Here is a 24,125-nt window from a genome sequence, read left to right as displayed (position 1 = left end):
TCCATAACTGTGAAATGCTTACAGACAGAATATGAACAAGCTGCCGACCAGAAATGAAGTATTTTAAGTTGTTTCCACTGTTGATAGGAAAATGCGAGTGATGGCAGCGGCGCCTCTATCCATGTCATATAGTGCGCGCTCCACTCCGCACAAACACTTGGATATGCGCTTCATAAAAGCTAACATTTATCTGGTTAACGTTAGAGTGAGCGGCCTCTTTCTTTAAACAAATTCGTTTAGGCTTTACAATAAATATTGTTTATGGGCTAATTAATGCCACAATAATTTGTTTATTTTATTGGCTAATTGTATTTTTCATTTTTGTTTTGCACTGAATACCATTGAATATTTTCATTGAATGCATTAAATATTTGCCGTGCACCGCTATGCCAGAAAAACGTTAAGAGCCACCTATTTTTTTTATAATAAAGGGTTTCTATTTCCTATTTACGCGAAATCTACAGACGCAAACAGACAAAGTGTAATAAAATAAAGACCTAAATGTGTATTTCGGACTTTTTTTTTCACCACAGTCTGAAAGAAGACATGTTATTAAAGACAAATATCCAAAAATCTCAAAATTGACCAGTAAAAAAAAAAAAAATGTTTTTGCCTGCCGTGTCTCGCATTAACTCGCATTAAAAATAATAAAAAAAAGTTTCTGTAAATCATCTCGCGACCCCCCGCTCCCCACTCCGCGACCCCCCGGGGGGTCGCGACCCCCACTGTGGGAACCACTGACTTAGAGGTTAGCTGTAAGTTTTTCAGCGTTTGGGCCCAGGAATCAATTCCCACCAATAAAACACCCTTTGTGTGGAGTCTGTATTTTCTGCCAGTGTTTGTATGGGTTCCCTCCCAAACTGCAAACATAATGGAAGGTTTATTGGCAGACATCCATATTGGCCCTAGTGAGCATGTATAACTGTGGTAAGAAATTAAACAAAGTGCCTCAAGCTAGGATTTATGTATTCTACAACACTGAACATGTCAGTATAAAAGAATATAATGTACTATACAAACATATCCTAAGTGTGCTGCTCTCACCTTTAAATTCACTCCTTAAAAGCAGAGTTCCAGCCTCAAATACCTTTTTTAACTAAAAATACCCCTATAATACTAATCCATCGCCCTTTACAGAACCACTATTCTCATACTTACAAGGTGTACAGTATTGGATTTTAGTCAAAATCTTACTTTTAAAAATGCTGTGTGAGCGTGGCCATCTTGGATGTGGGCATCTGAAGCCGCAGTGTAATCTGCTGTGTCCTTCTTCCTGATTCCAGGGAGTGTTCTGGGAGTTCTTCCTGATTCCAGCCTCCTGGGAGTGATGACAAACAGCTCCCAGGATGCAATGCAAAGGCGTGTGGCTGTGGCCACAGAGGGAGGGAGAAGGAGGAAGTACAAGTTGCAAAATAGGCCGGAACACCGCTTTAAAGTGTATGCAAACCCTTACAATGAACTTCTATTTGCTCTATTTTGGACTGTTAAATATATCATTAAATGCATTTTTTATTTCTGTTTTAGAAGGGACAAAAAATAAAATAAAAAATACAAAAACGAATAATCATGTCAGGAATTCAGAGCTGTCAAGCGTCATCTGCACACTTCATGTACTGTCTCAAAGAGCCTACTAGGCCCTACCAGTTCTGGTTTTGGGACTACAAATCAATTGTTGCCTATTCTTTGGAAATAAAGAAAGTGGGATTGACTGAGCAGTTTAGCAAAAAAAAAAAAAAAAAACTAGGCAGGGCTGATGCTACGCAGTCCATAAAAATGCTGTGTGTTTTCAGCACATCAAAGGGGCTAAGTGCATTTCTGGCAGACAGTTTTCTGTAATGCCTATTTTTATTTATTTTGCCTTAACATACACCTTAAGTGACGGTTCACACTTGTGCGATTTTACTGCGAATGCGATGCGTTACGAAAAGTCTAAATTCGCATGTATTCCCTAAATACATTGTATTCGCGACGGTCGTTCACATCTATGCGTTGCGATTCAGATGCAAATATAATGCGATGATGAAAAGGGTCTTCTGCGAGTTTACAGCGCTGCGTTGTGAATTTAGTCTCCATAGACATCAATGTAAATAGGTCTTGACTCGCATTATCAGTTCAGATATGTGCGAATTCTTATTTTTTGTTTTAGTTTTCCCCTCAGCTCCTCCCTTCCTGAGCTTAATTAATCAACGCAATAAATTTTTATTACAATCGCGCTGGTACTATTGAAAAACACAAGGTAAACTCGCAATGCAAATTCGCATTGAAATCGCATACGTTCGCAATCGCACAAGTGTGAACCGGCACTAACAGCAAAGTCTGTCAGAATTTGTTGTAGTAATTCTACTTTATTTAAAAATATGATAGACAGATAGATTTTTTTTTTTATTAATATGGCTCACAAAATAGTAAAACATCCTTGGCTTTATTTGAGGGCTCACGCACACAGCCATAAGGCTCCATTCACACCTGGGCGTTTTTGAGCGTTTTTCAGCCCCTGTTCACATCTGTCCCCTGAAGCAAAACGCCTGTAGCTGAAAAAAGTACAGGAGCTTCCTTTTGGGCTGATTACCAGCGTTTTTGTTAGATGTCAATGCCTGCCTCCAAAAACGCCTGAAAATCGCGGTAAAAATCGCTGTAAAATCCACGTGAAAACGCTACGCTCAAGTGTGAATGCAGCTGAAATTGCGTTTACATCAGTACAACTTTTTTTGTATTTTACATATATAAATAAAATTATACTGTTTTATATAGGACCATGCACACAGTGGATAAAAATCAGTAAAATTTCACTGCGTTCAGATCTGTAAAATCCAAAATGAAAAATCCATGTATGGGGTCAGTAATTTATGCGTATACATGTGTAAGCACATGTTGAAGAAAAAAAAAAGTGAATTTTACGTGTAGAAAAACACATGTTCACGCTCCCGTATGCATGCAAGTACATGCACATTATGAAGCATACTTGTGTTTTTGCACAAGGCCTGTCCGCAAGATCCTTCTTTTATGATCAGGAATGTTATTAAGGTCGTGAGCGAGAAGCCTTAAATAAACCTTGCATTGTAAAAAAAATGAAAGGCCACATGATAAATTTATCATGCTGATCCACTGTTTTCAGTACATTCAGGATGTAGATCAGAAGCTCTGACTTTACTCTAAAAATGGTATGGTACAATTATGGATGTGGATGTGGTTAGTTCTCTAGAACTGATATATACCATTCTATGCACTGACTTTACTCTGTTTCCCACGTGCTTGTTCTAAGTCAGTTCAAAGGTTCAGTGACAGCCAGACAGATAGCATTTTCAGTAATGGTCAGTGGTGTCCAGTAACACAGAGTAGCCAATCAGAAAAAATACATAATAAGTAGCTCTACACTGATTATCTGAAAACAGATCTCTAGTTGATTACCATTGATTAGTACAGTATTTCTCAACCTTTTTTCAGTAGAGGCACCCTTTAAAATTATGAACAATCTCAAGGCACCCTTTAAAATTATGAACAGTATTGAGGCACCCCATTCTAAAATGTAAAAAAAAATTTCTTATAGTTTTACATAATGCGGCAGTTTCGACACACATAGGACACCCAACATTAGAAGTGATCCCTTCTAGATTGTAAGCTCTAACGAGCAGGGCCCTCTAGTTCCTCCTGTTTTGAACTGTATTGTAACTGTATTGTCTTCCTTCACATTGTAAAGCACTGCGCAAACTGTTGGCGCTATATAAATCCTGTATAATAATAATAATAATTTATTCTTCCAAAGCAATTACACTTTTGCACACTGGCACTGACTAGTATTCCAGTGTTTCTCCTCTCCCGCAGTATCTCTCCATCACTCAGCTAATGTGACCCCAGTGCTGACGGAGAGGGCAGGGGATGGTCAAACAAGGATGCTGTGCAGGCATTTGCCAAGTCACCCTGGTTTAAAAAAGGCTGGATTAGTACACCCAACTGCTTTTTGCAGGGTCTTGACCTAAAATGATAAAAAGGACCACTGTACAGAAGATCCTCAATCAGTGAAGGACTTGGCTTCTACAAGAGACTTTCATAGGTAAAACAGAGTTGCAATTACTTTCAAACATTTCCTAAGCTGCCGGAGTTTCCAATGTGCATAGACATGCAAAAATGAAGTTTCACTTTGCATAAACATTTTAAATAGGAAACAGATAAAATGAAGATAAGCTAACCTCATCTACTACATTTGCAAAGTGTTGTAAGGTTGATATGACTTCTTCATCTCCTTTTCCCAGAGCAAAATTCTAGAAGCAAATGATAGAAACAAATTAGGCTACAATGACCAGCTGGTGCAAAAGATACAACATAAACAGCATATGTCCGACATAACCAAAATCGAAGACTTTAGAATGGTAAAAGAGGTTATGGATACAGCCTTTTAAACATAAAAATTGACTCATCACTGAAAATCAAATTTCACATGACTCAACGGGGCATGACCAAAGCCATTATTATTTAAAGTTGAACTCTAGGCAGATAATCAGTGAAATGTTACAAACTAATTGAGCTCAGTATTCATTGATACAGCATTAAAAAATATAATATTTTCAGGCAGCCAAGGCAAGTACAGTAAAACCTTGGATTGCGAGCATAATTTGTTCCGGAAACATGCTTGTAATCCAAAGCACTCTTATATCAAAGCAAATTTTCCCATAAGAAATAATGGAAACTCAGATGATTCGTTCCACAACCATTTATTCATAAGTCTTTCAGTTTATAGTCTATATACAAAGATTATAGCAATGTGATAGGCTGTGTCATCATAAAATGTCCATCCACAAATGGCGCCTCCACAAGGGGATTAGAAGCAAAATCCAGCAGGAGCTACAGAGTATAAAAGAGAAGAGAGGTGCCTCTAAGTGTAGCAGTATGGGGACATTTAATGAAGGTACAACATTTAGCAACTCACATGGTTGATGATTAAAGAGGCACATCTAAGTATGCCGGCATCCGGGGTAAAGCTGTCCACATAGACCATCTTCTGAACCACTGGCTCTCCCCGATGTCAGCCTGCAATTGTGATTGGGAAGACTACCCTGCAGTAGAGTGATCTGAAAGCGAGACTTTGAATTGCTCGTGGAGCGCAGCGTGGAAGGGTGTGATGAAGATGGCAGTGCGAAGGATGGTCTATGTGGACAGCTTTACCCCGGAAGCCTGCATACTTAGATGTGCCTGTTTTAATCATCAACCATGTGAGCTGCTAAATATTGAACCTTCATTAAATGTAACAATATTGCTACACTTAGAGGCGCCTCTCTTCTCTTTTATACCCAGTTGTGACATGACGCTACTTGTATATCAAGACATCGCTTGTATATCAAGTCAAAATTTATTTTAAAAATTTGCTTGTCTTGCAAAGCGCTCTCAAACCAAGTTACTCTCAAACCAAGGTTTTACTGTACCTAAATTCGACCTAGAATCTGCTTTTTTTAAGTCCCTGTACTGCAGGGCTGGAGTGTGAGTGGAAGAAGCAACACAAGGACCAGCTGAGTGGACAAAAAGCATGCTGATAAGAGGAGAAAGCAGAGAGAAAGAGCAATGAGCTAATAAACCTGCTGCTTTTCCTTCACTTTTTTAGTCACAGGGTCGTGTAGGTCTCATGATGGCCTGGGCTCAGAGGAAGTGGGTTGAAGTAGGCAATTTAACTCTGAAGGCTATGGACATCTAGTAGCAGAAAATAAGTACTGGAGGAGACAGCTCTGGACTGAAGGTGTAAAGAATGTAGCTAAATATACTTTTTTTCATTTTAGGTTTTAAAAGGATATCCATTTTTTTTTCCTAGAGTTCTGCTTAAAATTATTAAATTCCTCTTTTATGAAAAAAACAAACAAAACGGATATGCTATGTATTATTTTCAAACAGATCCATTATGATAAGACTTGCAACGAGAGAACAGCAAAGCACAACCATTCATCAAACTGCACATTTAAAGAGCAAATATGGCAATACTGATATACAGCGACAAGAAAAAGTATGTAAACTAGTGATCGACCAATATTGTTTTTTTACCGCCGATACAGATATTTTGGTCATCGGGTATCGGTATCGCCCGATATTTTCGGACATTAAAAAAACATATATAAGGTCTTCAGGTACTGTGGTGGAGGGATCTGGGGGTCTAAAAGACCCAAAACCCCTCCTCTGCACTTAAGCATTCAAAACGCCAAGTTTGGCTGTTTTGAATGCTGTACGTTTTTTGAATTTGGCGCCGCCAATACCCGAAAGTGATGTAATGTCATAACATCACTTCCGGGTACGCGGCGGCGCTGAATTAAAATAAATGGAGAGCTGGGTCAGACGGTGGCAGTGAAGGTAGGATTCCCTGGTCTCAAGGTGGGACGGGAGACCCGGGCGAGCCGCGGAAAGCGGCGGGAGGGGGGGGGCGGGGGAACGTTCCCTCCCGCTCCTTGGAATGACAGCCGACCATCAGCTATGGACACCGGTACTGGGGTGATGCCTCTAGCTGCAGGCATCACCCCGGTACATGCACTTTCCCTGAAATATCGGCAATATCGGTAAATAAAAAGCCGATTCCGATATATCGGGGAAAGTCCATATCGGCCCTCGATATATCGGCTTTGCCAATAATCGGTCGATCTCTAATGTAAACCCCAAGAATTTAACTGGTTTTCTGCAATAATTTGCCATAAATTGTGATCTGATCCCCACCTAAGTCACAAACAAACACAACGTGCTAAAGATAACATACAAACAATTCTAGTTTCTTGTGTCTTTATGGAACACACTCATAAAACATTCACAGTGCTGGAGGAAAAAGTAAGTGAAAAAGTAAGTGAACCCATAGACTAATTACTTGATGTCATGTAATTGGTGTCAGTAGATTGCACACCTGGAGTCCAATTAATGAAATTAGTTTAAAAGGTGTGGTTTAGAGGTATTTTGATTGATAAAGGATACTTAAAACATTTTAAGATTGCTGTTCATAAGAAGAATCAGCTGATGCAAACCCTGCCTTGAGAAAAAGGAGCTCTCTGAGGAGACTTTCGAAGATGTTCAAAAGTAGTTGATCTGCGTAAGGCTGGAAAGGGATACAAAGCAATCTGAAAGTGTTTCAGGTTCCATTAGACGACAGACATGGAGAGTGCAAAATCAGGCTCACTTCTGCATGGAAACCAATCAGCTTCCAGGTTTTATTTCCAAATCTTAACTGAACAAGCTGAGGTTAGGAAGCTGATTGGTTACCATGTATAGCTGCACCAGATTCTGAGTGCACCGGTTTTAGTAAATCTACCTCATTGTCTATAAATGGAAACAGTTTAGTTCTGGCTGCTCTTCCTAGAAGTGGATATTCAGCTAAATTGACTACCAAGGTACAATGCTGAATCCTCTATAAGGTAAAGAAGAACCCAAGAGTGACAGCTAATCATGATCAGGGCTTGGGGCCTGCACCACTTGCAGTCATCGAGGCGAAAACAAATTCCCCAAGTTTACCAAAATGTGCTAAAGGATAATGTTTCACAGTTGGGGTATGCAGCAGGACAATGACCCTAAGAATCAAATAAATCCATCACAGACTGGCTTCAGAAAAAGAAGATGCACTTTTGGATTGGACCAGAGCCCAGACCTTAACCCCATGGAGATGCTATGAAGTGACCCCAAGAGAGCCATTCACACCAGACATCCTACAAATGTGTCTGAAGCAGTTTTGTAAAAAGGAATGGTCAAATTCCTCCTGAACATTGGGGAGGTCTGATCCAGAGCTACTGAAAGCACTTGCTTGAAGTCATTGCTGCCAAAAGGAGGTTGGACCAGCTATTAACTCTCAGGGTTCATTTACTTTTTCCTCCAGCACTGTGAATATTTAATGATGGTGTTCAACAAAGACAAGTGAAAGTACAATTGTTTGTGTTTTATCTGCTTAACCACACATTCTATTGTTGCGGCTTTGATAAGGATCGGATTACATTTTATGGCTAATTACTGCAGAAAACCAGGTAAAACCATGGGGTTCACATACTTTTTCTTGTCATTGTATTATTATAAACTACATGTGGCACAATTCCCAGCAGTTTTGCTGGATATGGGTCCCCCTGGGTCACCGGGTGCAACAAAAGTACCCTTGTGCATGTTTATCCAAGTGTGAGCACTGAGACAATGACCAGTCCAGTATCTTTGGGTTTTTGTATTTATTTTGTAACTTGGATAGGAGAAGGGATGAGTGGGATACTCCTTTGGCTCAACTATGTACAACCTGGCGGAGACACTTGAAAAATGCTGATTGGCGCTGACTTGACGCTGGCAGGATGCCGGTCAACGCTAGTTACACTGATCTGACTTGTGACTGCTTTTCTGCATAAAGTCGTCCTCTCCCAAGTATCTTGCCGTGAAGAAGGAGCGCGGCTGCCCTCCCCCAGGCAGCAAGCACACTCGGAAACGCGTCACATGCAGATGACATCATCCAGGTTCAACTATCCACCAAGCCTCGCTGTCAAGCAAATACACCAAGCCTACTTCCTGGTTCTAACCTTGCCGTACAAGACGGCCACGGTGAAAGGATTTTGGCTCCAGCAGGACGGATGTCCATGACCGGATGATGTACACTTCTCCACACTGGAACCTTGTTTTATGGGCATGAATATATGCTTACTAACATGAGTGCATAATTTTATTCATTAAACCTGTTGCATAAAGTCTACACTTAGAGGCGCCTCTGTCTGTCTTTGTTACAGACCTTTCATCTGCCTGGGGATCAGCGGAGGAATTCCCCTCTGAGCAGGCGGAACCGCTTGGATGCATTCCGCCCCATGTGAACGTGGCCGAATGATGTATATATGTGTGTGTTTTTTTTTAACCTCTCAGTAATTCTGCTGCTGGCGAGCGGATTGCAATTGGGACATAGGCCTAACTAAGGAGAATCAGACCACAGACTAGTTTTGCCTACCCAGTAAAGAATTCTCCTGTGCAATGACAGTATGTAGACCGGATTAGAAATAGAATGGCAGGAACGTTGAAAATTAAAAAAAAAAAAAAAAAAAATTAAAAAAAATGGATGCACTTTCAAGACCTATGTAAAACCCCCAAAAAAGACTAACTTGAAATTACATCAAAGTAATTCACTGCTTTACTATTTGCTTTCATACTGAAAAAGGCCAAAAAAAAAATAATAAGACCACTAACTAAAAGCTTTTGGCCATATTGTAATGTTTGGCTTTTTAAGCTTTATTTACCTTTATTGCATATTAATGACCTTGTACAAATTGCATAAATCCTATTTTTGTTCTATTATTATTATTAAATACACACAGCATAATAATAACCATTTATCTGGAAAATATTTGTACCTGCTTTTCATATGAGAGAAGTTGGCTGGACAGCTGCTGGGTTGCTAGACACATTTCATTCTTCAAAAAGAACACAAATATCTAAGTCAGCAAATACACAATTTCACAAGGAATAAACTGAAAAGAAAATGTCGCTGTATAAATATTTCCTGTTCTTTGAACTCTGATGCCTTTGTCTCCTTTGCTCTCAGACATATAATGAGGACAGACTGAAAGAAGACAAAAGTTCCAAGACCTGAAAATGTAAAGTTGGTCAGTAATAAATAAATAAATAAATAAATAAATAAAATGAATGAATGAATAGAAAGCAGCCCTTTCTTGCCATGAATAAATAACACTGCCCTGGGCTTCACCATGCAGCGAAACATTGATGGCATTTGCCTTTGGCTGAAAGGTGCACTGTGGGTGTCTGACATCATTAGAGACTGCAATGAGTCTTGCTTTGATGCTTTCGTTCAGACAAACCTGATCAGTGAGCTCAGATGATCAATAGGAAACAAAGCAAGCCAGTTCAATTATGAGGAAACCCACATGTACAAATATAAATTAAAAAGCTATACAGAAATCATTTTTTAAATGCATGGCTATGGCCTTCTTTAAAGTGTATATAGAGACAGAATTTTTCAGTTTAAAAGAAAGAACTCAAGTAAGCAGCTACAAATACGGTCCGCCTTTTAATATAAGCAAAGGAAAGGTGAATATGTAGTAATTTTATTTAAAGCAGCAAAACATGATAAATACAACATGTTTGGGGGGGGGGGGGCAAAAACTCCCTCTTCTTAAGGGCTGCTGCTGTATGCTATGATGATTGGGAATGTAGCCCAAACTGGTGTGTCTGACACCGAAATCAGGAAAGTTGCCGTCTACTCTGGCAGTGGCAGCATAGTTAAACGTTTTTAGCTTTAGTATCACTTTAACCACTTGCCAACTGCCTAACGTAGATCTTAGTCGGCTGTCAGCCCCTCACAGGCAAAGCAACGTAGGTCTACGTCGCTAGCCTGCGAGGCTCTGGGGAGCGAGCGCGCGCCGCCGGAGGCCCACTCCCTCACGGACCCCCCCGATGTCATCCGGGCACTCGCGATCGTCTGTTAGAGCGGGAGAAAGGCAGGCGGCTAATGTAAACACAGCCGCCTGTCATTCTCCCCTGTGTAAGAATTGAGATCATACGGTTCTGCTATGTAGGATCGTTGATCTCTGTTCTTACACAAGTAGCCACATCCAATCACAGTTAGAAACACGCCCCTAGGGACACACTTAACCCCTCCCTCTCCAAAAAAGTTAACCCCGTCCCTCCCAGTGTCATTTTTACAGTAACAGTGCATATGTATAGCACTGATTACTGCAGTAATGTCACAGGTAACCCCAAAAGTGTCAAAAATGTCAGTCAAGGGTCCGATCTGTCCGCCGCAATGTCGCAGTCCCGCAAAAAAAAAAAAAAAAAAAAAAAAAAAAAAAAAAAAAAAAATCGCACAGGTGATCAAATACCACCAAAAGAAAGCTCTGTTTGTAGGAAAAAAAAGGACATGAAATTTGTTTAGGTACAGCGTCGCAATTGTCCGTTAAAGCAACGCAGTGCCGAATAGCAAAATAGGCCCTGGTCAGGAATGGGGTAAAATCTTCCGGGGCTTAAGTGGTTAAAAGGTAAGGGCTAGAGTTAAAACGCAACTCCACTTTTGTTGAGAGAAACATTCCCCTCTGGGTGATCTCTGTACATTACAAGGATTTTAACAAACTTTGTTGCAGATTCCTACCTTTTCTTATTGTGAAGACATCATTGTTTGTTCCTCTGTGCTGAGTGGGTCTAATGGGAGTGGTTTCATAATTATCTGTCAGCTGTGGCAGCTGCAGGGCTATAATGAGGAAATCTGCTGGGCCTGCATCCCTTTAGACGTGTTCCTATTGGAAGTATCTCACCAAAAATAAAATTTATGTTGCAGAGGATGCCAGAAATCTGACTTGTATCTTAGGCAGACTTCTGGGAAAATTGGTGAGCCAATCACACAAGCAGGAAATGAGGTTTCTGGGGGGTGGTCAGTATACATTCTGTGTACAGAACACCTCCAGGTAGCCATATTGCATTTTCAGAAAATTACAGATTGAAAAGGAAAGGTCATTTTTAATAACATTCAATTACAATATCATTTGTGTCACAATTGTATACACTATATTGTTTTTCTTTATTTGCTTTTTCTTTTCCCCACTAAAGTGGAGTTACCCTTTAAAGGGAGGCATTAGGAGAAATTTAGGGTTTAGGATGGATAAGTTTAAGGTTCATTTTTTTCAGTGTCTAAAAACCCATACCGAACACTACCACCACTGGGTTCTATATCGGGAAATGTAAAATGATTTATTTTTCATGTATGTAACTGTTTTGGGCATTTCATAATCTGTGTTAAATGGGTTTTCTGTTTAGGAGAGAGTGTTTTATCTGAAACTGAATTGGAAGCATGTTATGTAGATAATTTAGCTTGTGCTTAGCAGAGATTAGATGGCATAAACATCTTATATTTGAATTACATAAACTGTATTTGATTTATTTTCTAGCTTCTGGGAGATTATTGTTAGACTTGACATTTCCTGCGGTGATTTGCCTCATCTCAATATAGCTGTCAACAGTTTAGAATTACTCATCTAAATTTTCTCTCTTCCAAATAGTTTCTAATCAATATTTTTCAAATGTGTATCCCTTAAATCGGAGTATACTCTCCTAGCAACTAAGCACACTGGCTAGTCTCCCTAGAGCTAAAAGACTGAAATCAACATATAAGCATACCACCCCCATTTACATTAAGCATTGGAAAGTCGCTTTGAGATGGGAGGGGGGGGGGGGCACAAAAAAGGTGTCTGCCCAGTGTGCTATAAAAAAAAAAAAAAAAAAAAATCAGATGTCTTATTGATCAGTTATTTTCGGATGTTGCCAGTCTTGAACCAGCCAAAACCAGGTTGAATAACAAGCACTTCTTGCAGTTAGAGGCACTTTGCCATGGCCTTAAAAAGTAGTCCTAAACTTGAATACTCATTTGAATACCACATCAGATGATCAAATTATAGGTTTGGGAACATTATGGTCACCTGTAGGTCATTCAGTAGTCAGAGATTACAACCCTTTTTACAGTTTAGCTCCTTGTTCTGCACATTGGCCTACCTGTGCCCCATAGACTCGTTGCATTGTTTGAAGCAGCTGATTTGTATAGTCTGTAAGTGTTCCAGCATCTTCCTCAAATACGCTCAGTAGGGATCTCGTCTACAGTAGAAGAACACAAAACACTGATAAATATAAAATTCACTCAAGCTCACCCAAACTCCAGGAATTATCTTTATTATCTTTTATCATATTTACATTGCCTGATATTCTTATCGTATGTACGAGCCATAACATTGTGCCAAGCAGGACGAAACATTTTCGGCCAAGGGATGATCTTCTGAAAGTATGTACACAACTTGCGACAGCCGATTCCAACCTTCCGAATTAAAATTTCCAACAAACTCCAACAATTTTCACGTACGGGAACAGAGTGAACGCGTTTTGTTTAATATGTACAGTTTTCATACAAGAAAAAAAAAATCAGGAAATGAAAGACTGCGCATGATCAGAAACTGTAGGCAAAAAAAAGGAATAAAAAAAAAAAAAAAAGCCTTTGTCGTACGAGAATTTTCGTACATTGATTTGGTTCCTGCGAAACAAGGAAAATCGGACGATCGTTAGCCCAATTTTCATATAGTGTGTACTTCACTTAAGTAAACATATCTCATGCCTGATGGCCTGCCACAATTTTCCAGGTCCTGCATGAGCAGCTTTTCCACTGCAAACACAGCACAGGGTGGGTGTCACTACCGTGGCACCACCGCCATTTACAGAATGCTTCGAATTTATTTCCCCAATTAACACAAGGCACTCTCTGACTGGACGCTGTGGAGATTGTGATGTCACTGCCCCTTCTCTCTACCTCATCCAAAAGAACGCCTTACGCCTTGTATTCACTGAAAAAAATTCAAAATGGTGGCAGTGCCGAAAGAATGACACCCCTATGGTCAGTGAGCAGAGGGGGAGCTGCTTGCACCGGACACAGAAGACTAAAAGTTATCACTGTAGTAGCACCAACTACTACAGTGATTTGCAGCTTCCCCAGCGGCCTGTTAGTTATGAGATATGCAAATCTTGTGCCAAGCTGGACAAATGTAGTATGCAACAAAGATAAATGCTAGAGATCAACTTTAAAAAAGTAAGAGCTCCCAACACAGTTCAAAAACAGTAGGATAAAGTGTATTGTATTGTAATGCCATGTATTGATCTCCAACACATTTTACAAATGAACCAAAAGAAAACTGGTATGAAGATGTAGCTTCCTGGTCATCTACATTATCCCCAGTGTGAGATTTTAGACAGAAGCATACATTGTGTAATATTTGAACTCTAGCACAGAACTCAGTTTAAATACACTATATTACCAAAAGTATTGGGACGCCTGCCTTTACACACACATGAACTTTAATGGTATCCCAGTCTTAGTCCGTAGGATTTAATATTGAGTTGGCCCACCCTTTGCAGCTATAACAGCTTTAACTCTTCTGGAAAGGCTGTCCACAAGGTTTAGGAGTGTGTCTATGGGAATGTTTGACCATTCTTCTAGAAGCACATTTTCGAGGTCAGGCACTGATGTTGGAGAGAAGTCCTGGCTCACAGTCTGCATTCTAATTCACCCCAAAGGTGTTCTATCGAGTTGTGTAGGCCAGTCAACTTCCTCCACCTCCAAACTCGCTCATTCATGTCTTTATGGACCTTGCTTTGTGCACAGGTCCAAATCACTAGGTGGAGGGGGATTATGGTGTGGGGTTGTTTTTCAGGGGTTGGGCTTGGCCCCTTAATTCCAGCTAAGAGAACTCTTAAGGCGTCAGCATACCAAGACATTTTGGACATTTTCATGCTCCAAACTTTGTGGGAATAGCTTGGGGTTGGTCCTTACTGTTCCAACATGACTGCGCACCAGTGCACAAAGCAAGGTCCATAAAGACATGGATAATTGAGTATGGAGGAAGTTGACTGGCCTGCAGAGTCCTGACCTCAACCCAATAGAACACCTTTGGTATGAATTAGAGCAGAGACTGTGAGCCAGGCCTTCTCTCCAACATCAGTGCATGATCCAACTATCTTCATGAGGATGGTTTGACTGTTTAGGGGCTACACTAGGATATTGTGTTTCTTCTATACATTATATATATATATATATATATATATATATATATATATATATATATATATATATATATATATATATATATATATATATATATATATATATATATATAGTGTGTGTGTGTGTGTGTGTGTGTGTGTGTGTGTGTGTGTGTGTGTACACATACATACACACACATATATACATGTGTGTGTACACATACATACATATATACACACACACTTTCAAGTTGCTAGTGTATATGGCTATAAAAAAAAAGTAGTATCTTTTACTGAAGATGATTTATTGCAGCAATACATTGGCTTATTTATTTTTATATGCAAGCAACCCCTGGCTTTTTGTGTCCTCATGGTAACACTCCAGAATGAACCATGCATTTAGCTACATTTGTGCAATAATATAAATACACTGCATTTAAACACTTGTGTCAGACATCTGTGCACTTCAGAGATTTTTAGTATGCAGTTTCCATGAGGATATATTGATTGTCCAGGGACTGCACTGTATTATTGCATTCTTTAAACACATTATCATGTTATAGGTTTTCATGCTATAGGTAAACTTGCCCTTAACAATGGTAATATTTTTCACTGCGCTTAATAGATATGCCACATGTACAGGCTGACAGCGCTATCAAAAAAAATTTCCGAAAAGGGTCTTCTATCCCCATTTTGAGGTTGCACTAGGTTCATATTTTATGGGTTTTATGTACCATAGTACTTTTAATCACACCACAAATCAGTATAAACAGGTTGTACCCAGAATGCTTGAGGCAAACAGGCTACTACAAAAAGGCTAGGCCACAAGAGGTGACATCACTGCAGCACCTAGAAGGAAACAATGATGAAAAACTCTACATGTGTGCACTGTACACAGTAGATGGAAATATACACAAATGACAAGACATGGCAATATCAGATGACATCCAAAGTGAGGACGGACTAAGGCAATAGCCTCTTACCAGCTAGCTGCAGGTAAGCAGTGTTGGGATACTGGACCTCTCCGTGGATGGATGAATCCAGAGGAATCGATGGAGCGCCCTGACTTTGCAGCGCTGCACCGATTCGAATAGTGACGTTGCCGGCAATAGGCTCTGATTTGGCATGCGACTTGACAGGTCCAATCGCATGTCAAATCTCCCCGACGTGAACAGGGGGCCCAATGTTCCATGAACGACACCCCGAAATAGATTGCAAAATGCAGTGAGCTTGACAGAATCGCATCGCATGGGGTGTTCACACCCATGCAATGCGATTTTGATGCGGGGAAACAAAAGGGCCCCCATTTGCACCAAAATGTTGTAGAACCCTTTTTTCCCTAAATCTTATCGCATGGGTGTTCACACCCATGCAATTCAATTCTAGCAAGCATTGCATTGTGGGAAAGTCGGAGTTACAAAATAGAGAGGTGATTCTTAGCTAAAAACGCTGATAAACGCCAATGTAAAAAAAAAGCTAAAAAACGCTGAAAAACTCACTACAAAGCTACTGGCGTTTATATAATGTCCAGTGTGCATGAGGCCTAAACATGAATTAAATAGTGTTTTTGGTACACCGATGCAGTGAAGATTCGCTTTAAAAACAAATGCCAATAAAACATAATTCCCTGGGTATTACTACTACTATTACTTTACTCTATAGTCCACCAATTGTCTCCCCTGTTTTTGGAGATCCAGCATCTTCTTAGTTTGTGGAGAAACTAGAAGATTCCTATATTTGGCTGCACTACTGCCCTCAAAATCTCACTCCGGGCTGCTGTTACATTTATCCATGCAGCCCTCCCTGACCCTTCTAACTGCATGAGTTATATGCTTGTTTGGCTAGAGGGGAAATTAAAAAGTCTAAACATACACTTATTTCTGGCTCCTGTAGGCTTCCTCCTGTCCATGTGACTGGTCTCCTGAAGCAGCTTCACTTCAATCTCTGGCTGCAGCTCTCAGAAGTTATCATGTACAATACAGGACCAGCAGTCCTGCATTGTACGCATGGGGAGGACTGGGAAGGGGGGAAGGGGGGCAATCCCCCCCCCCCCCCCGGGCCGCTGTGATGCTAGGTAAAAAGGCTGCACTCAGGGCTGGATTAATGTAGGGGCCAGACACTGTATACAGCTGCTGGTCGCCACTACACAGTGTTATATGGAATGGCAGGAAGGAGTTAATCTGAAACTGTTAAAACCATACCTTCTAAATATAATACTATTAAATTAGGAAGTAAATAATAAACAAGAAATATAAATATTTAAGATAAAATAAGGCAACTCAGACAAAAAATAGTTTGGATGAATAAAGGCCGCGACTTTTTATTAACTGGTTAACAAAATATAAATAATTCATCAAAATATATAATTTAACATCAAAACCACAACCTAGTCGTGAACAACTCAGGTTGTACCATCAAAATATAACCACATAAATATACCATCCATTAACACTTTATAAACCGTCCCCCTCTGCAAAGCAGAGGTGACCCAACCAGTTAATATTGTAGCCGCGACAAACCAAAGGGGAGGGAGGGGAACGCTGGTAAGAGATGTCCTGAAGAGATTGAGCCCTAGGATCACGGAACCCTGCTTAACCACTTAACGACCAGCCACGTAGATCTACGTCGGCTGACTTTGCGTGGTTATACCGGGATGATGCCTCTAGCTAGAGGCACCATCCCGGTACCGTTGTTTAGAGCCGACGGTTGGCTTTCCGTCGGTAATGACCGATGCGGCTCGGGAGCCGCTCGATCGTTACCCGGGGGGGCGGGAGGGGACGTCCCCCCCCTCCCGCCGCCTTCCGTGGCTTTGCTCTGGGCTCCCGTCCCACCGGGAGCCCCGAGCACCCAGCCGGCACGTCCGCCGGCTGGATGGAGTCCCGATGAATGCCGGAAACGACGTACATGATGTAACCCGGAGGCGGCGTCCATGACGTCACTTCCGGGTTACTGTGCTGCAAAAGGCGGCAGATTTGAAAAACTGCTGTATGCAAAAATGCCGTTTTCGGCGTTTTGCATACAGGGAAGTGTAGTGGAGGGGTCGAGGGTCTTTTAGACCCTCGATCCCTCCATAAAGTGTACCTGTCACTACATATTGGTGTCACAAGGGATGTTTACATTGCTTGTGACAGTAATACAAGTGATCAGATTTTTTTTTTTTTTTTTAAAAACCTGTAATAAAGTTAAAAAAAAAAAAAGAAAAAATAAATAGGAAAAAAAAAAAAAAATTTAGCCGCCCCCGTCACCGTTAGCTCGCGCACTAAAAAAACGTATACGCAAGTCGAGCCGCGAATGAAATCGCTGTTCAAACCACACATGTGAGGTATCGCCGCGATCGCCAGAGCGTGGGCAATAATTTAAAAAAAAGAGCTACACTCTAACTCTAAACTGGTAACCGTTAAATAAATTTAAAACGTCGCAGATTGAGATCTCTATTGACTGTAGTTTGTCGCCATCCCACGGGGGGGGGGGGGGGGGGGCGCAATTTTAAACCGTAACATGTTGGGTATCTATTTACTCGGCGTGACATCATCTTTCACAATATACAAAAAAAATGGGCTAACTTTACTGTTTAGTATTTTTTAAATGCAGTGAAATGTGATTTTTCACATTTTTTCCAAAAAAATGGCGTTTTAAAGACCACTGCGCAAATACCGCGTGACAAAAAATTTTGCAATGACCGACATTTTATTCTCCAGAGTCTTTGCTAAAAAAATATATATAATATTTGGGGGTTCTAAGTAGTTTTCTAGGAAAAAATACTGGTTTTAACTTGTGAACAAAAAGTGTCCGAAATAGGGCTGGGGGTAAAGTGGTTAAATAATCCTAAACTGAGGTACTGGTGGGCTCATAGGCGGGAGAGGGAAGGCGGGAAGGGGCCTCATTCGCTGCTAAACTTAGAGAAGGTTAAAAACTGCCTAGCTACCTAGCCTAAGCTTCCCAGCTACAGGAAAGGCGGGATCCTCAGAGCGGGAAGGGGGCTAGGAAAGCTAGGAAGTCAAAAGGTCATTACCTCATATTAAATTAACACAATGGCTGAACTAAATCTAAAATGTTCCTAATTAAACTACCTAACAAGATGGCTGGACCAAAGCTAATGATTCCCTATTTCCTTCTGCCATCCCATGGGAAAGGGGGGCTAAAGTAGCCCCCTTTCACATATTTGCAGAGCTGCAGCGGAGCGGTATGAGTGTGCAGAGTACGCTCCTGCACCCAGCCAGCACAATACTTAAGCCCCGTACACACGCAACAAATTTCCGCCAACCGGTCATCCGTCTTTTGGCCAGAGTGGTATCTGTTGGTTGGAATGTGCTCTAGACTGCACACGAATTTTCCCGTACGACAGAATTCTACTTCAGAAGTGACGTCATGTGTTGGATTGCTTTGTATGTGTTCTTTCATCTCTGAGCATGCCTAGTCTTGCTCATAAGATTTTTCCCCATCGAAATCTGTACTAATGATACGAAAATCGGACGTGTTTTGATGGTCGACAAAAATTATATAGCCTGCACACCAGGATTTTTTCGGCAAAAAGTCGGAGTCGGTTGTCGGAAGCACCATACTAACAAGCGAAAATTCCCGGCCGAATTTCTTCTCGTGTGTACGGGGCTTAACACAGTCACTTTCCTGTCAGATAGAGTGATCTCCACCTGACAGGAGCTTCCTAGGCCTCGCCTAGCATAATGTCATGTATTTTTGTTAAACCTCCTTTGTTGCCATTACCATTAAATGATGTTACCACATTGCATCAGGTTTGTCTTGCTTAATAAGATCAATACCGTTATAAGATCAATACCGTTATAAAACCAGGTGGGCATGGATGGTGAGCCGATTCGATGGTTCAGTGGGTCACTTGACTGGACTTGGCCCCCCAGGCCTAAGGTTGCTAGCCCTCCCCTGATTGTACGAGAGGATAAAGCGGGTCTGTCCACAACTCGGGATTGTGGGGGAGAACAAGGTATAAAGGTAATAATGTGTACAAATTATTTTTCCCCTATAATTAAAAATAAGCATTTAACCCATGCATTGCAAGAGTACACTTAGAAACAGAAATAAATTGGTCTTTAAATGAACGGCATTCCCAGTTATAGTGTCTGGGTAATGTAGAGATAGGTGATGTAAGACAATAAACTGAACATTGCAGTGCTATAATGATGTAAGCAGGGTAATGCAGAGAGTCAGCTTCTCAGATCTCTAGCCAGGATACCTTGCAGGTTGGGAATTAAGGGAAAGTATGGACTCCCTCTTTGTATTCCCTGATTAGACATTAGTAGCTCCAATCCGGATTGAAGTTAACAAAGAAGATTATTTTTAGATTTTTAAACTGTCAAAAATATTTAAATATAAATAAATAAATAAAAGTATATCTATCAAAATAAAAATGTATATGCTGTAATGGCTGATCTTTATTTCAAATAAAGCTAAAGAAGGCTAAAGACAGCTAGGGAACTAGCAAAAAGCCAATGGCAGTGCTTGTATTTCTAGTACAACAGGTTTGCTTTAAGCTTACCACACGTGACATCTCCTTTAGATCTACTAATCACGTAGTGCAAGGGCTTGCCTGATGGATACAAATTAATTGGATAGTTTTGGTAAATCCAAAGCGGAATTTATAATCATATTGTAATGTGTATGGCAAGCTTAAAGTGGTTGTAAACCCTCTCCTATAGCCAGTGAAGTGAACAACCTCAGATGATACACAGAGATTAAACAAATCTTCCTACATAAGTTGTACATGTATATCTGCTGTCTTCAGCTTTCTACACTCTATAGAAAGTGCATATTGTGTTACAAATCTTCCTTCCTTCCTCTTCCAGCAGTGGGTGTGGAGTCTAGGCATACACTGTGTGTGAGCTGATTGGAGAAGAAGCAAACACCCCCCCCGCCCCTCCACATGGGCAGAGGAATGAATAAACATGCAGAGAAAAAGAAACCAATCCAGGGGCAGATAAAGTGGACCATATTGGTTGACGTCACGTGCTGCTGCCCACGCACCTATGGGAACTCTGTAGCCGTTCTGATGCTCTGAGGCTGATGCCGCAACTTGCAAGTACAGCGGAACCGACGAGTGTGACTGAGCAAACCACTAGGAGGCACTAAGACATCGCGGACCTGCTTGTCTACCCTATGCATGGACTTGGAAGCCCAATCGGCTGGGAAAGAACCTTCAAACGGAGTAACAGTGATAGAGAAAGGGCCGTGACCACCGGGCATTTGAGCGCTATGCTAGGACTCCGGTGATGCGGTAAGCACTCTGTTTGAATTTACAGCATCTGCTTTATAAGAGTGCGGCTGGAACTCCGCCCACCGTCTGAGTCTACCCGGTGTGAGCCCTCGCTGTTTTCATACACAGCGTATCTCCCTATCATCCCTCCATTGCCTGAGGTTCACAACAGGTGACTTCATAGCGCCATATGGTCCACTTTATGTGCCCCTGGATGCAATTGATCCCTGGTTGCTCAATTTGTTATCTTCGATGTCACTCCATCAACTATAGCTAAGTCATTTATGACTCCTCATGAACTGGAGACTGTTAGAAGAGTCACTGCTCTGTTCATCTTCCCCTTGCCCCGCATTGTTTTTTGCTGCTATGGAATAACAAAAGGAGGTCCTTAGCTCAATATTACCATTTACTTGGTGGGACATTATGTCCATGTCGAGACCTATTTTTTGATTGCTTATTAGTCATTGTCTGATTTGGTCGTTGGTATTATTGTAACATTGTAGGTGTTTTCCTATATCCATTGACTAGTTTACCCAATCAGTGGCATTGTCCTCTACATATTTACACAGACCAACTAAGTCCTATGTAGTGCGGCCGCACTTACACAAGCATTTTTTCATTGCAGCGGGTCCTGTGGCATGCCGGCACTCCTTCAGCGGTTATTGACGGTATTACAGGGTCCGTTTGGGCCATATACTGCCAATCGCTGTGGTTGTGTCGTAGTATTCCCGGTGGGTGGTGTGGCCAGTAGTGTGTGTATTTGACATTGTGATGTTTTTAAATTCCTCCCATCCGCTCTATAGCCTAAGTACGGCTGCAGCGCGGACTCACATTTTCGGGAGGCCGTCTTTAAACAGCCTCCCAGAAACAGGCTCCTTGCGCTCTCCCGCGAGCGCGCATCGGGGAAAATCTGTGCCGGCCGTGTCCCTTGGACACAGCCAATCACAGATCGTGGTGAATGGCCAATCACAGCGGCCATTTACCATGTGATCGGACCATGCAATGAGAGATGATCTCATATGTAAACATATGAGATCATCTCTCATCGCCAGCGCTCCTTCCTCACACAGAGACTGCAGTGTGAGGAAGGAGGAGAGCCAATCAGCCGTCGGGGACACAGAAGAATGTAATCAGGGCACTGATCACCAGTGCCCTGACTACACAAGGTACATTAAACACACTAACTGCCCACCATCAGTGCACACAGTGCCCCCCATCAGTGCCCACAATCAGTGCCCATAGTGCTGCCAGTCAGTGCCCATCAGTGCCTGCTCATCTAGGCACTGATGAGCACTGACTGGCAGCACTATGGGCACTGAGTGTGGGCACTGATGGTGCTGCCCATCAGTGCTCATCAGTGCCGCCCATCAGTGCCAATCAGTGCCGCCTCTCAGTGCCACCTCTCAGTGCCCAGCAGTGCCACCTCTCAGTGCTGCCTATCAGTGATCAGTGCGGCATATTAGTACCTCCTCATCAGTGCCCATAAGTGCCACCTCATCAGTGCCCATAAGTGCCACCTCATCAGTGCTCATCAGTGCCGCCTCATCAGCGCACATCAGTGAAGGAGAAAAATTTTCAAAATTTACTCGCAGAAAATAAGAAAAAAACTTTTTTTTTTCAAAATTTTCTGTCTTTTTGTAAAAAATAAAAAACCCAGAGATGATTAAATACCACCAAAAGAAAGCTTTATTTGTGTGAAAAAATGATAAAAATTTCATATGGGTACAGTGTAGCATGACCGCGCAATTGTCATTCAAAGTGTGAGAGAGCTGAAAGCTGAAAATTGGTCTGGATGGGAAGGGGGTTTAAGTGCACAGAAGGCAAGTGGTTAATGCTGTCTCACATCTGGTTCTACTGTATTTGATCTTTCTATGCATGTCATGACCCCAACATTTGGGGCGTGTTCTAATAGGTTACACAGTGCCTTATTTTTCAATTAAGTTGTTCATTTTTGATATTTAGCAGTTGTGAGCATCCCTTTGTGCAACCTCTTTTAGGAACAGCCTCTCTGTTTCCTTCCCTCTTTTTTCTCCAGTTATTCTTGGTTGCGGTGGCTCCCTGCGTATTATTGGACCGACTGGGAATTCCCGTCGGACCCTAGGATGGTTAGTGACCATGTGCCTTGCTAGCAAGTCACAATTGGCCCTATAGGTCTCCACACGAGTTCATTTTATATTGCTCCGTATAAATGCACCGGCACTGCGATAGTCTCAGAGGTCCGTTTAAAGTGCAGAGAGCATCACAAAGAACAAGGAACACACCAGAGATGCCCGAGATACTGTTGTGGAGAAGTTTAAAGCCGGATTTGGATACAAAAAGATTTCCCAAGCTTTAAACATCCCAAGGAGCACTGTGCAAGCGATAATATTGAAATGGAAGGAGTATCAGACCACTGCAAATCTACGAAGACCTGGCCGTCCCTCTAAACTTTCAGCTCATACAAGGAGAAGACTGATCAGAGATGCAGCCAAGAGGCCCATGATCACTCTGGATGAACTGCAGAGATCTACAGCTGAGGTGGGAGACTCTGTCCATAGGACAACAATCAGTCCTATACTGCACAAGTGTGGCAAGAAGAAAGCCATTTCTTAAAGATATCCATAAAAAGTGTTGTTTAAAGTGTGCCACAAGCCACCTGGGAGACACACCAAACATGTGGAAGAAGATGCTCTGGTCAGATGAAACCAAAATCAAACTTTTTGGCAACAATGTAAAACGTTATGTTTGGCGTAAAAGCAACACAGCTCATCACCCTGAACACACCATTCCCACATGGTGGCAGCATCATGGTTTGGGCCTGCTTTTCTTCAGCAGGGACAGGGAAGATGGTTAAAATTGATGGGAAGATGGATGGAGCCAAATACAGGACCATTCTGGAAGAAAACCTGATGGAGTCTGCAAAAGACCTGAGACTGGGACGGAGATTTGTCTTCCAACAAGACAATGATCCAAAACATAAAGCAAAATCTACAATGGAATGGTTCACAAATAAACATATCCAGGTGTTAGAATGGCCAAATCAAAGTCCAGACCTGAATCCAATCGAGAATCTGTGGAAAGAACTGAAAACTGCTGTTCACAAACGCTCTCCATCCAACCTCACTGAGCTCGAGCTGTTTTGCAAGGAGGAATGGGCAAAAATTTCAGTCTCTCTATGCGCAAAACTGATAGAGACATACTCCAAGCGACTTACAGCTGTAATCGCAGCAAAAGGTGGTGCTGCAAAGTATTAACTTAAGGGGGCTGAATAATTTTGCAAGCACCAATTTTTCAGTTTTTTTATTTGTTAAAAAAGTTTGATATATCCAATAAATTTCGTTCCACTTCATGATTGTGTCCCACTTGTTGATTCTTCACAAAAAATTACAGTTTTATATCTTTATGTTTGCCACATTTCAGGCTTCAAAGAGGT

At 41.5% G+C, this 24,125-nt stretch overlaps 1 protein-coding gene across 1 annotated transcript in view; it reads right to left on the bottom strand.

Annotated features, from left to right (window-relative positions):
* Positions 1 to 24,125, bottom strand: part of APPL2 (adaptor protein, phosphotyrosine interacting with PH domain and leucine zipper 2) — a 150,201-nt gene that overhangs the window by 114,773 nt on the left and 11,303 nt on the right. The window contains exons 2-4 of the mRNA XM_082253113.1: positions 12,463 to 12,561; positions 9,318 to 9,377; positions 4,188 to 4,259 (exon numbers count right to left, since the gene is read on the bottom strand). Of these exons, the coding sequence (XP_082109239.1) occupies positions 4,188 to 4,259; positions 9,318 to 9,377; positions 12,463 to 12,561 (231 nt within the window). The remainder of the gene's footprint in view (positions 1 to 4,187; positions 4,260 to 9,317; positions 9,378 to 12,462; positions 12,562 to 24,125) is intronic.

Source organism: Pelophylax lessonae, assembly GCF_965119305.1.
Source record: "Pelophylax lessonae genome assembly, chromosome: 4".
NCBI classification, from domain to species: Eukaryota; Metazoa; Chordata; class Amphibia; order Anura; family Ranidae; genus Pelophylax; species Pelophylax lessonae.
The sequence above is the reverse complement of the archived record's forward strand: the minus strand, read 5'-3'. Positions and strand labels throughout refer to the sequence as shown.